The 13042-nt window shown below is 50.1% G+C and overlaps 1 protein-coding gene across 1 annotated transcript in view; it reads right to left on the bottom strand.

The window, feature by feature from the left end:
* Window positions 1–303: 303 nt before the first annotated feature.
* The window catches only part of ZFHX3 (zinc finger homeobox 3), a 735572-nt gene continuing 722833 nt past the window's right edge, over window positions 304–13042 (bottom strand). Inside the window, exon 18 of the mRNA XM_064519879.1 lies at window positions 304–6270. Within this exon, the coding sequence (XP_064375949.1) occupies window positions 4703–6270 (1568 nt within the window). The 3' untranslated portion in view covers window positions 304–4702. The remainder of the gene's footprint in view (window positions 6271–13042) is intronic.

Below are 13042 nucleotides of genomic sequence, written 5' to 3'. Positions count from 1 at the left end.
TCCTTACCTGTGTTTCCTCTCGGTTTAATCGGGAGAAGAAAACGGACGGTGACTTTAGTTCGTTTTTAGTTCAGGGGGTTCGAGAGGACCCCGGCTCACGGAGACGCGATGCTTTCGCTCTGCCGTCGGTGACAGCGGGGCGCCGGCGTTCCTGCGCAGCCGTCCAGCGCGTCGCGCCGCTCGGTGCCACCCCCGCGGCCGCGGCCCCGCGCCGCACGAGCGGGAACAGCCGAGACGAGAGCTTGGGCTCACTCTTTTTTTTTTTTTTTTTTTTAATGTATCACAATGAGCAGGAAACATACGTGATGAAATATTTCCAAAGGAGTATATTCAATTACCATCTACAGTCAACTCAACTATGACAACAAAGTCTTTTGTGACAAATTTCTTTTTTTTAAGTTTTGAAAGTTCCATGTGGTTTCTGTTTCTGTTCGTCTCCATGTATTTTGGTACAGTTCGAGATCAGCATTGTTACAGTAACAAAAAAGCTAACAAGACTACATTATAGAAAAACACCAAGAACATCATTTTTGGTTTCACTTGCTCTATTTTTTGTACATTGCAAAGGCTGTTCATATCCCTCTTCACCGCATTTATGCTTTCTGTTCTACCCAAACTTGCCCCCCCCCCAAATCAAAACAAAAAAAATAGTCAAAGCTTTGTGTTTCACAGTGGGCAGTATCTCAGCGCCAACAAACCAACCGACCGACCAACCCAATTTCTGCTTCTATTTAAAAGTTTACATTTTTTTGTAAAGCAAAATATATTTGCACAGACACCGTGGGCACCGGCTGGCCCCGGCGCCTCGGGCTCCGCTTTATTCTCAGGTGTATGAAACTTTGGCCATCTTCACCACTTAAAAAAGGCTCGTATTACAAATAAAACAGAAACCTGCTCAAGGCTAAGTTTAAAACCTTTCCCTGGTGCCGCGGGCGTGGGGAGGGCGAGGGCCCCGTGCAGGCAGCTGCCTGCGTCCGGGCCGCGTGGCAGGGACGGGGCTGGGGAGCTGGGGCCATGGAGGTGGCCGCCACCCCGGGCCAACCGTGGGGAGGGAGCAGCTGGCCCCAGGGCCATGGAAATGGCTGTCCCTGGGCCAAGCATGGGGCCCGGCAGCATCGGCTGTCCCCAAGGCCATGGAGGTGCTGTCCCTGGGCCGAGCATGGCCCGTGAAAGTGGCCATCCCCAAAGCCATGGAGGTGGCTGTCCCCAAGGCCAAACACGGGGCCCGGAAGAAGCAGCTGTCCCCAAGGCCATGGAGGTGCCATCCCCAAGGCCAAGCACAGGGCTTGGAGGAAGCGGCTGTCCCCAAGGCCATGGAGGTGCCATCCCCAAAGCCAAGCGTAGGCCCATGGAGGCAACTGTCCCCAAGACCATGGAGGTGCAATCCCCAAGGTCGAGCATAGACCCATAGGAAGCAACTGTCCCCAAGACCATGGAGGTGCCATCCCCAAAGCCAAGCGTAGGCCCATGGAGGTGCCATCCCCAAGACCATGGAGGTGCCATCCCCAAAGCCAAGCGTAGGCCCATGGAGGTGCCATCCCCAAGACCATGGAGGTGCCATCCCCAAAGCCAAGCATAGGCCCATGGAGGTGCCATCCCCAAGGCCGAGCGCGGTGCCCAGAGGGAGCAGCCATCCCCGAGGCCATGGGGGTGGCCCGTGGGGCGGCCGTGCCCCGGGCGTCCCCGCGTGCCCCTCCTGCCCGCCGTGCCGTGGTCCCGGGGCCTCCGCGCGCGTCTCCGCCGCGGGCAGCGCGGGGCGAGGGGCCGCGAGCCCGGCAGCCCTTCTGCTCCGCCGCCGCGCCGAAGGGGAGGCGTCCCGCACTGACGGTCTCTAGAAACGTTTAGAAAAAATACAAGGAAATGAATTTATAAAACTTTTTAGTGGGTGGGAAGGAGGAGGGGGAAGGAGGAGAGAGAAATTGCACTATGACCAAGCAATATCATTGAAAAAAAAAAACCCCAAACCAAAAGGATTTCAAAAAGAGACCTTGCAGAATTTGACAGATAAAGCTAGTGTTAAATTGTTAACTTGTATCACATAGAGAATCAAAAACAAAACGAACAAAAAAATTTCTATATGATACAGACAGAGTAACATACAACAGTTAAATGGCAAAAAATATATATATATATATTTCATAGAATTACAAACAAGATAAAATAATGGAAAACGAAAACTGTACAACTTTAGAATTTAAAAAATGTTCATCTCAAACACGGGGAGAAATACAAGAATTTTTGTTAAAAGAAACAGTTTGTTAAAACAGCAAACGTTCTGTGTACTTGTTTTTGTTTTTGACACCTTATGCTACAACTGGATACTGGCAGGAATATTAGATGGTACTCTCTTTAGTATTGTCTACTTAAAAAAACAATTAAAAAAGGAATTTGCACTGTGCATTAGCCTAGTTAGAAATATGTACAACAGTTCAGGATCTAGTCTTTCATTAAACTAAAACCAAAAATCCATAAAAATAAAAGAGTCCCGCTAAAAAATGAAATCCGTTTCTCGCATCTCGGAATGCTCCAGTCTCTCGCGGAGTCGACGAGCGGCTTCAGCACTGGGAAAAGAAGCCAAGGGCGAACCATGAACCTGCATCCACAGTCTTCGACGTTCCCTTTCGAAACATGAGGAGGATGAGGATGATGGGGAAGAAGAGCTTCACACTTGTGGGGGCAGAGGAGGGGGAAGGGGGAGGAGATTGTTTCTGTTGGCATTTGGCTACGGAAGTGAAACAGCAAGCGTCTACGTGTCTCCAAAACCTACGTTTTAGCAGCACAAAGTTTTCCTTTCAAAGTCCAGACCATGGGAGGGGTGTGCGTGTGTGTGTGCGCGTGTGTGCACGTGTGTGTGTGCAGGTGTGCGTGCGTGTGTGCACGTGTGTGCGTGTTCTCCACAGACAGGAACACGGAGAGCGACGGGAACACGAGTGCCTCTCCCACAGCTCCTCCTCGGCTTCCCGTGCACCGCTCTGGGCCTCTTCGGGCTGCACCTCCGGGTCACTCACCGCTCACACTGCCTAACGCAGGGACAAAACTGAACAGAAACTTGCCTTCTGGTACGTGGGACTTTCGTTAAGAGTTGTCTCTCTGCTTGCAGAAGAAGCACAGATAACAACCTGGGTACTTTTTTTATTCTTTTCTTTATTTAAACTTAGACTTGTTTGTTTAAATCAGAAACAAATTCTCAAGTAAAAAGAATCCTTTTTGCTCATTCTGCACCAGTGGTGAAAGGGTATGTCTTTGGATTTTATTTAAAGCATGAATTTTCTTTAGAGAAAAAAATGTAACAAAAACGTTTTTTTTAAAAGAAGGAACAGAGTGCAGCCTAATTACACAAACAGAAACAAATGCTTATAGTTTAGGAACAGAGTCTTTGAAGCATTTACAAAATGAGGAAAAGAAGAGGAAAAAAAGGAAAAATGGAAAATAAGAAAGAGATAAGTGCACAAGGGTAACAGACATAGGTAAATCGTATGTATACGCCTTAAAAAGTTTCAAACCCCCAACAAAAAATATTCTGCAAGGGATCCTACTGACCCCCCAAAACCCTTTGAACTTCTTTCTTTAGTTTTTATAAAATAATTATGCAACCACCCTCTAAGAAATGAAGGTAGCAACCATAAGTGGAAGATTACAGGATGGGGAAAATGGGGAATAAAGGTACAAAGGGGAGAAAAGCTTAGGCGAGTCAATGGATTGCAATCTATCTGGCTAGGAATGAACAAGACAACATCAAATGAGAAGCCGTCAGCTGGACCATACAAAAGCTAAATGTACACAAAAGGGTTTTTTCTTTTAAATCTACCATACTGCTTCAGTTCATTTCCAATGCAACAATCTACTCAACACCAAAAATGGTCATATCTATCATAAATACAGAAAGTCAGTTGTTTTAAAACTTATTTTTTTAAGCTCCGAGTCCTCAACACTCTTTGTGTGTTTTTTTTTCTGAAAAGTGGGAGTGCTTAACTTTTCCCCTTGAAATTGGCTTCAGCAGAAAAGCTACCCTTAAAATCCCCAAAAAGCTAAAGCAGTTCACATTGTTTTTTTCTCTTGAATACTTTCTGCCCATTTTAAATTAACAAAAAAAAAAAAAAGAAAAAAAAAACCTTTTCTGGAACAAAAACAAAAAAACAAAACAAAAAACCCCAAAACAAACAAAGGAAATTATATATATATATATATAAAACAATGATTCTGAAAACAGAACAAAGTGTGAGCGATTGACCTGAGAATAAAAAGACATTACATTTCTTTTTTCTTTTAGCAAGCCATTGGTATCTGAATGCTAAGATAGCAAGAAATTTAAAACTGTAACAAGGTGGGCTGCTTTCCCATACAGTGCATGCCGGCCTCTGCTGTGCTATCGACGTGGGGCGTTATTGAAAAGGGGCAATATACAAGGGGTTTAAGCTCCAAAGACATGAAGGAGGCAGTACGGACTTGCGTCTCCCAGACCAACAGTACCTTCAAAAGGACAAATGTAACAGTTTTTTTTTTTTAAATTTTATTTTATTAGAAGAAAAAAAAAAAGTAAAACCCACCGGCATTGTTATATGGGAAAACAACCCACGCTTTTTCTTTTTTCTTTTTCTTTTTTTGGTTAGAAGCTTTGGAATTGCAGTTAGTCTATTTTTGAAATTGGTTTGTTATTAATTTTTTTTATTTAAATTCATTTTTCATTGTTCATCTTCAAAGCTTACAATCTGAAGGTGTCCATTCCTACGCTAGTTAGACCACTGTCCTTAGGGCAGCCGGGGTCCGCGGGCCCCTCCGCCGGGCTAGCCGGTCCATCTGACTTTTGGCTAACATCCGTGTCAGACTCCTCCGAATAGTCGTCTGTTGGCATCGAGGGCTGAACCCCTGAGGTGCTGCATGAACTTGAGGTAACCGTTGAAGATGAGGAGAGAGGAGGGAAGGGCGGCGGCGGCGGCTTGGCCGGCGGGGCGCGGGGGGCCGCCGGGGGCCAGGGCTTTCTGGAGGCGTGGGGGGAAGCCGAGGGGGGCAGAGGGGGCGGGGGGCTGTCGTTTGAGTGAGCGGCAGACTGCGAGGTAGATGCGGTGCTGGGATCGGGGAGGCAGGCAGAGTGAGGTAATAGACTGGGGTGCTCTTTGGCGTTTCTTGCTGCTCTCGTGATTGTTCGGTGTTTGTGCGGGGCCGACTCGAGATGCTGACTGAGGGCTTCGTCCCCGCACACCGTGCTCTCGCACGCCACGCACTGGTACGAGCCGCTGCCCTGGCCGCCGCTGCCGGTGGGCACGTGAAGCACCATCTCTTGCAGGTTCACCGCGGCCTGGCCGAAGAAGCAGAGGGACTTCAGGTGGCTGCTGGCCGCCTCCTGGTCGCCGAAGCCCGCCTGGCACTTGCGGCAGACCAGCTTGTACTGCACCTTTGGAACGATGAAGGGGTCGCACAGGGAGTCCGCGCCTTTGCTCTCCGCTTCGGGCTCTTCGGGGGGTTTGGGCAGGAGGGGGGACACCTCGCGGGGCGCGGTCTTCTGCTCTTCTTGCTTGGGGGGTTCTTTGGCAGGGTCTTTGTCCGGGGCGGCAGCCCCCGCGGGCACCGGGGTTTGGCTTCCTTTGGGCGGCGGCGCTTTGGGCGGCGGCGGGGGCTGCGCCTGCCGCTGCTGCTGCTGCAATGCCTCCTGCAGACTCTGCTGGTATTGCTGGTACTGCTGCAGCAGGGAGCCGGGCGACAGGCCCAGCAGGGCCTGCGACAGCGCGGGGCCGTAGGGGAACAGCCCCTCCATGCCGTACATGGGCTGCAGGTACCCGCTCTGCAGGGCGCCGGGGATCTGGGGCGCGTAGTAGGGGGAAAAGCCGGGGACGAAGTAGGGGAGGAACTGGCTCGTGAGCAAGGTGGTGGGGTCCGAACTGAGGGCAGCCTGCAGCGCCTGGAGCTGGGCCGGCTCCACCGCGTACTCCATGGCGGGCAGCGGGGCCGGGAGCGCCGCCGCCGCCTCCCCCTTCTCCTTCTTGGGCCCCGGCAGCGGGTCCCCCTTCCCCTTGGGCGCCTTCTCCTTCTCTTTCGTCTTCTCGCTCTCCTTGTCCTTGCGCGGCGGCGGCGGCGGCTGCTGCGGCGGCGGCTGCGGCGGCGGGGCCGTCGCCGGCGGCGGCTGCGGGGCCACGGCCGCCGTGGCTTGTGCTGGGGTGGGCGAGCTCAGCGAGGCCGAGGGCTGCTTATTTGGTAATCCAGAGGTGGGGAGGCCGGGCGAAGGGACGCTTGTGCTGGGCAGGCCCATCAGGTTGGGTTTGGGAGAAGTTAAAGCTGGAAGAGGGAGGAGAAAGAGGTAAAAAGTAACTGGGCGCCGAGCAGAGGGCGAAGCACGTGGTGCCGGCGGGCCGGCTGCAGTGGGCATCCCGGCGGCACAACCTACTTTCTAACACGGACGCTCGTCGGCTCTCCCCAGCGCCCCGGGAGCCCGGCCGGCGCGCGAGCCTGGACTGGGGGCTGAGCTCCTGGTGCGTGCTGCCCGCGCTGGTCCTCCCTCCGCGCACGCCAGCCTCTCCCCTGCACCACCACAACGACCGGTGCAAGCATGCGCTGCAGCGAAGCTGGAGAGCCCCTCCGCTGCTCCTGTTTTCTCCGGGCGTGGGGACGCTGCCCCGCTCCGGGACCCGCTGCCTCTCCGCGGATGGGCACCCCACCAGCCCGGCGGCACCGAGAGCTGCGTCCGGCCAGCGATGCACCGCTGCTGACCGGGGAGCTCGCACCGCGCCTCATTGCTACCGCAGCTTTCCATCTCACAACAGCTAACTGGTTCTGGACTAAGAAAGCATTTAAAATACACGAAAAATCATGGAAAGAGTGGGAGCAGGGGAAAGCGGAAAGGAGGAAGGCAGGGCAAGTTGGAGGGAGCAGAAAGAGGCACAGTCTGTCTTATTCTCCTTCCTCGTTCATCAGCTTCCGCTTCCCCCAAGCAGAGGAAATCCCCCCCCAGCCGCCCATGTCCATATATTGGCGGATGTCTCGCTTCCCCCTTCTAATGCTTGGCAAAATCTACCACTGTATGGCTGAGAAATACTGGCTAAGGATCTGTTTTCCTAAGAAGATTTATCATGGATAAAGCGCAAAGTCCCCCTCAGTGCGCCAGCTACTTGGACCGTCCCCTGCTTGGCGAGGACGGAGGAGCGTCTGCCACGATCCACGACTCGGGAGCTCCCAAGGGTTCGGCGAGAGAGCAGCCAGGGGAGTATTGGCATGGGCAGCGGAAGCAGCAGAAGGGAGCAAGAGCACTTGCCTTGTGACTAATCCGTTCAGTGTACAAAGCGATAAGATGTTTGCTTTGTCCAGCCACAGGCTGGAAAAGAAAATAAAATGCCAGGAGCGGGGAGGAGAGACCAGCTGGGAAAGCACTGCGGATGATGGGCGGTGGCACAGGTAGAGGAGGGCGAGAGGGAGAACCCGCGACTCTTGCACCGTCCAGGACACCTCGACGCCAGCCAGCCCGTCTAAACCTGGCATCTCTGTCTACCGAGGAATACGCCGTGCGGTGAGAACTGCGAAGGCAGGAAAATCTCCAAATGCAAGAAGCCGTAAGAAAGACATGTGCTTTCTCTGCTATACGTCAAGCACTATCACGGAGAGATGGCCCACTCCCCTAGGACCTCCTCCTCCCCTTCTGTTTGCTGCTCTCAGCATCCACAGCTGTGACACTCGGACACATGCAAGGGACCTGAGTGCCCAAATCTCACTGAGCAGTGTGGGAATCTCTTTGGCAGGACTTTTTCCACCTCTCAGATCTGCGCAGCACCTACCAAATGCAGGTACTAGGGCTGCAAGGCACGGACAGGACCGTGGCTGTACTCTCTCCCCTGTCTCTTACGGGCAGGCCTCTTGCGACACTGCCACCTCCTCGTCACTGCAGGCACTCACTTAGAAATGTCCATTCGAAGAAGAAAAGTAGGTAACCCTGAGGAGGGATTTGTAAAGAAAACACACAGCCGTGTTGGCTGCTCTGGGCCAAGCGCCTTTAATGACCATGCTTATATTCTGTAAGAAGAAAGAGGATTAGACTATCCGAAAAACACTACCAGAAAAGAAAAACAAGGGAGTCTATTCAAGAAGGGAGAGGCAAAGCATTCTCATAGCAACTCATCCTAGTCAATGCTAACACTTCTCTCCACCACCCCTTTCTTCAGCTGTGGCTGGGTCATCCCAAAGGACAAAGTCATTCTCCTTCCCCACTTTGGCTTTGGCCAAACAGATGCTCTTTCATCTGCCTGTATTCGTGTTACTCTTTCACGTGCCACAGCTAAGGGCCCTCACCCCCACCTGCAGGGCACACCAAGTCTAAAAGGCCCTTTTTCCAAAGAGGGATACAAGACAGGCTCAGGAGGGATGCAATGGGAAAGCAGGCACCAGGTGAGCAGGTCCCTGAGCAGGAGGAGAGAGGGGAGCATCTCAGGGCTGGAGGCAGCAGAGGACATTTGGTGAGAGAATAAGGTGGATCTTAGCTGGGTTGATTAGGAGTAGCTCAAGGCAGGGAAAAAGCTCTGCAACAGAAAGGTTGTCAGCATGAGCACTTGAGTGGAGAAGAGCTGGGGATTTGGGGCAGGTGAGCTGGGGATTGAAGCCAGGGAACCCAAGTGGCTCTTGGGGAAGGAGTGGGTTTTCCAGACAAGGCTCTTCTTCACCCCTGAGAATTACCAGGTGCTCAAAATCCTATTTTGATGTTGGAAGCAAGGAAGCCAAGCCATGTGCCTTTTGTTATGCATAGGCACAGGGTCACAAAACTGGAACAGCAGACCAGAAAATACTACATTTGCAAAAATTAGTCAGATATTTACAATTTACTAAAAGAGAGAAAATCACCCCCCTTCACAGACAAACTGAGGAGAGGCAAGTGCCCTGAAGAATATTCTCAATGCAGACAATGCACCTAGCTTTCCTGAGTAACTGGAACAAAATCTCCTTAGACATTGTCCCCTGCACAATGGAATTATTCCAGTTCCCTGAACTGGACTTGGTCTTTTCAGAAGACACTTCTTTCTTTCCCTTTCTGGGATGTAGCTCATTCATGAGCACTGGATGTGCAAACCCAGTCCGCAATGATCAAAGCAAATTAGAAATTGTTGTACCTCGGCTTAACTCCTTGATTTCTTTTTTTTCCCCAGACTGAAACAGACAAAGGAAGGTCCTAGCTGGAGAACACCCAACAAGGAGAGACCTGTTCAGGAAACCGGACCAAGTCTGCATTCACACCCACACTTTTCCTTCCCACTTCCCACAGGAGCAACTGTAATCTCTGCTATCACCCATGAAATGCTGATACAGATGAGGCTGCATTGTTACTACTGGAATACAGCTGCACAGGTTGACAGCAGTAGGAAAATAAGTCTTAATGTAAAGGTGGCCTCAAAACAAAGCCATAAGCCTGTGTTTTCTTTCCCTTGAAGACTTCCCTAGCTGCATTGCTTGGTCTAGCAGAGAACATGAAAGACAGCAGAGGGTATTAGAACTAGATCATTTACTAAGAAGCAAAGAACAGTCCTCTTTCCTCAAAAAAATCTGAAAATTCATAGTTATTGTTTCACTAACTCCTTCAAAATTCCCAAATGATTAACAATTCATGTCATGCACAGGTCCTGTTCCTACATCTGCACCAAATGGTTGTTCCTTTGGCTCAAGGGCTCTGAAAGAAGGCAAGCACTGTGCCAAGTGGAGATGACACCAGGTACTGTCAAATCTTGTTACATTCTCCACAGATTAGAAAGCCCTGGCCATAGCAACTGAAGAGGCCTGAACAGGCTAAGTCTAGGTTATTTTGTCCTTACTGGGCAGCTCTTCGTGGATCCACAACCTCAGACACAGCCTCTCCCTTCCAACATGAGAGGCTTTGGGCACACAGCTTCTGCATGATTTGGAAGTTTTTGTGGTATTCAGATTTCCCGTAGGGCAAGAACATAGTATTTTGGGTGGAATTAAAAGCACTGTAATATATTCTCACAAAGGACATGGATTAATGGTGGAATGCAAGTCTGCTAATCTTCCCAACAGCAGGAATAGCCAGTAACAACACGGTCCCCTGGGTATCGATTTCTACTTTCATAGCTGATAGCAACTGGGGCAAGAGGAGTGTGGCTGAAAGAGTCTGAAGCATTAGTCATGTCCACTGCAGCTGGCACACGCACTCCTAAAAAGGAACACTTTGTTCAGGAAGTCTCTTGATGCCATTAGGGGAAAATAAAAATAAAACAAAGCTCTAATTTTCTCACAGGCACAGCCCCGTATGCGCAGTGATCCCACAGCCATGGAATTTGCTGCAGGATCCACCCCCTACCGCAAAACCACTTGACAAAAACTAACCTTTCATTAACAAAGTTCCAGTCCTTTCAGCTGCAGTGACAACTGTTCAAGGTGAACTGAGCATGAACAGTCACAGAACTAGGACACACCAATTGGTGCATAGCAACTTTTATTTGAGGTTGCACCTCTTGTATGACACAGCCAGGAGGGCAAGGGGGGAGAGACGGTGCTTTTGGGGATGGTTCAGGGCAAGACGGCAGCTTAAGGTGTTTTCCAAGAGGAAACACACCAGCAGGGAAACAGCTGTGCATAGCGCTGGTGGTGACTGCTGGCAGGGAAATCCAGCTGCCATGGGGCTCCTTTACCCTGTGAAGACAGCAGAAAAGGACCTGAAAAGAGCTAGGAACTGGAGCCAGTTTCATCTGAGCTGGAACTGCCCCATGTGTCTTGATGAGGTGTTACACCAGCAAAACTGATCTTGAGAAACGGAGGCATCCACAACCACCTCATTCCTGCCACCAGCAGCCAGCCCCCACTGCATCCCTCCTTGGCCAGACACAGACAGCAGGACCTGGGGCACAGAAGGGCTGAACTGGGCAGCTGAAGTGCAGAGTGCAAGATTTAAACACTACGCAAAGATATATACGTCCTGTTCCTCTGGCTTCTGGATAACAAGCCACAGACTGCTGCCTGCACAGTCACATCACATCAGCCCATCACTTAACACTGTCCTGTAAAGTTACCTAGCCAGCTGGGAATTCCTGGCTCCCGGAGCAGAGCACAGGAACAAACTTCTTGCAGCATCACGTTTTGAGTAGTAGCTGGCAGCTAAGGGGGGCACAGAGGTCTCCAAAACCTGCTTGCAATACACCCTGATATAAATGGCTCATTCTTCTACAGCGCTGCATTCATCCACTGACTTTGAAAACCTGCATGCAGAGTTGGCCTCCTGAGCAAAGAGGAGGAGACAAAATCGATATGGCTCCACAGAGGACAGCCTGCTAAAGGAAACTAGCAGGAGGGCTTGAGGAGGAGGGAGGCCAAGAGCCCCGGAGAATTCAGCAAAGACTGAAGCAAAGCGCTTCGGAAACCTGCAACTACTCTTGATGCTGTATCGAGACAATAGTGATTTGTAAAGGTATGAAGTGAGCCTCCACGCAGCAGCCTTATAGATTTCAGATAAGGGCATATTATGGATAGATGCCATTAAAGCTGATGTCCCTAGTTGAACAGTCCCTGAGAGGTTCAAGCGCAAGGAGCAGTGGCTAATTCATAACATTCCTGGATGCACAGCCTTATCTAGTTCAACGGGCTCTGAGCTGAGATGCCCTGACCTTTGGAGCTTTATCTAAAGGCCACAAATAGTCTGTTTGACTTTCTAAATAGTTTAGCCCTGTTTAGGTAGTCACTGATTGCTTTTAACATTCATAGTATGTAGCCCCATCTCCTCAGGACACATACTGGTCTTTGGAGGGAAAAAAAAGCAACTGTACAGATTGAAAGTGCAAAAATGTAATTCTAGATCTTGCTATAAATTTGAGGTACTAAGTAAAAAGCACAGAGGCAACCTGTGACAGGCTGACAATATAATTTGCCAAAGAGATCCTCTTGGCCTAGCTCTGGCTACTGAAATGAGATCTTCTGTAAGAGTAAGAATAGCATGAAAAGGTCCTGGCACACAAAGGTTCCCTTCAGGCACGTAGCTTAGGCTCGATTCAAGGAACAGGAACGGGCAGCATCCCCAAAGAGAGGAACATCTCCTAAAAACTGTTTTTAAAAATGCTTTAATTACAAGGAACTATGCCCACAACCATAGTCAAGAACTACTTTACTTTTCTTTAGAGGAAAAAAAAGAGTTCCGTAACCATGCAAAAAAGGCCCAGCTTTGCCAGATTCCAAAAAAATCTGCTCTGATCTCTTAGGCCCTCCAGTAGGACATTTGCACGTGAGCATCAGCAATCATGCTGCAAGGCATTCCCCTCCGCTGCTTTGGTGGAACAAAGGGTCTTACTCCAAGAGACAGAATCATCTTTGGACAGGCTGAAACCCACCGAATACGCTGACACTTAACTCTCTTTCACCTGTCAACGGCAGACACTCCAGAGATGAGCAGTGATGGAGAAAAGGGTGAACAGAGCCACTTTCCCTCCACAGGCAGAAAATGATGCCTGTTTTGAGACACGTGTCTGTGGTGCTCTCTTTTGGATGTTACACCACAATGTCATTGCAGCAACACGCTAACTTCAGGTTCTAGTACTGTGATTACAGTGAACAGCTCTGCAGCCAACCCATTCTGCAAACAGTAGATGAGCTGTTCAGGTCCCACACAACTGCTTGTGCCAGCTAGTCTCCTTTTGAAGCAGACTGCTGCCTAAGGGTTTGATTTACTTATTCTAAGACTTACCTCCTAGGTGACAAATAAAGAAGGCTGCTTTATCAACATGACATAAACATGTTACCTGGCAGCGTCTGCACTGTGTTTTTCAATCTGTTGGAAAAGGAACTTAAGAGGCAGCCTGCTGACTAAAGGCATCAGAAAGTCTGAAAGGACACTGATATCACTCTGATTTCTGATAAAGAAGACAGGAAGACTCTCAGATCCTATCTAGACTTCACACTACAAATTATAACTCATCATTAGCTAATTAGTTCAGTACAATGACAGAAAGCTATCACATCAGGACAGCATTAGACCTGCATCACTGTAGCACAGAAAAGCAAGGTGCATACTGGGAGACGGTGCAGTGCTCCCAGGCGTTATACCGTATCAGGCTTTCCAACCTGAGACAGA

Source organism: Dromaius novaehollandiae, chromosome 13 (assembly GCF_036370855.1).
Source record: "Dromaius novaehollandiae isolate bDroNov1 chromosome 13, bDroNov1.hap1, whole genome shotgun sequence".
Lineage (NCBI taxonomy): Eukaryota > Metazoa > Chordata > Aves > Casuariiformes > Dromaiidae > Dromaius > Dromaius novaehollandiae.
This window is presented reverse-complemented; position numbering and strand designations above follow the sequence as displayed.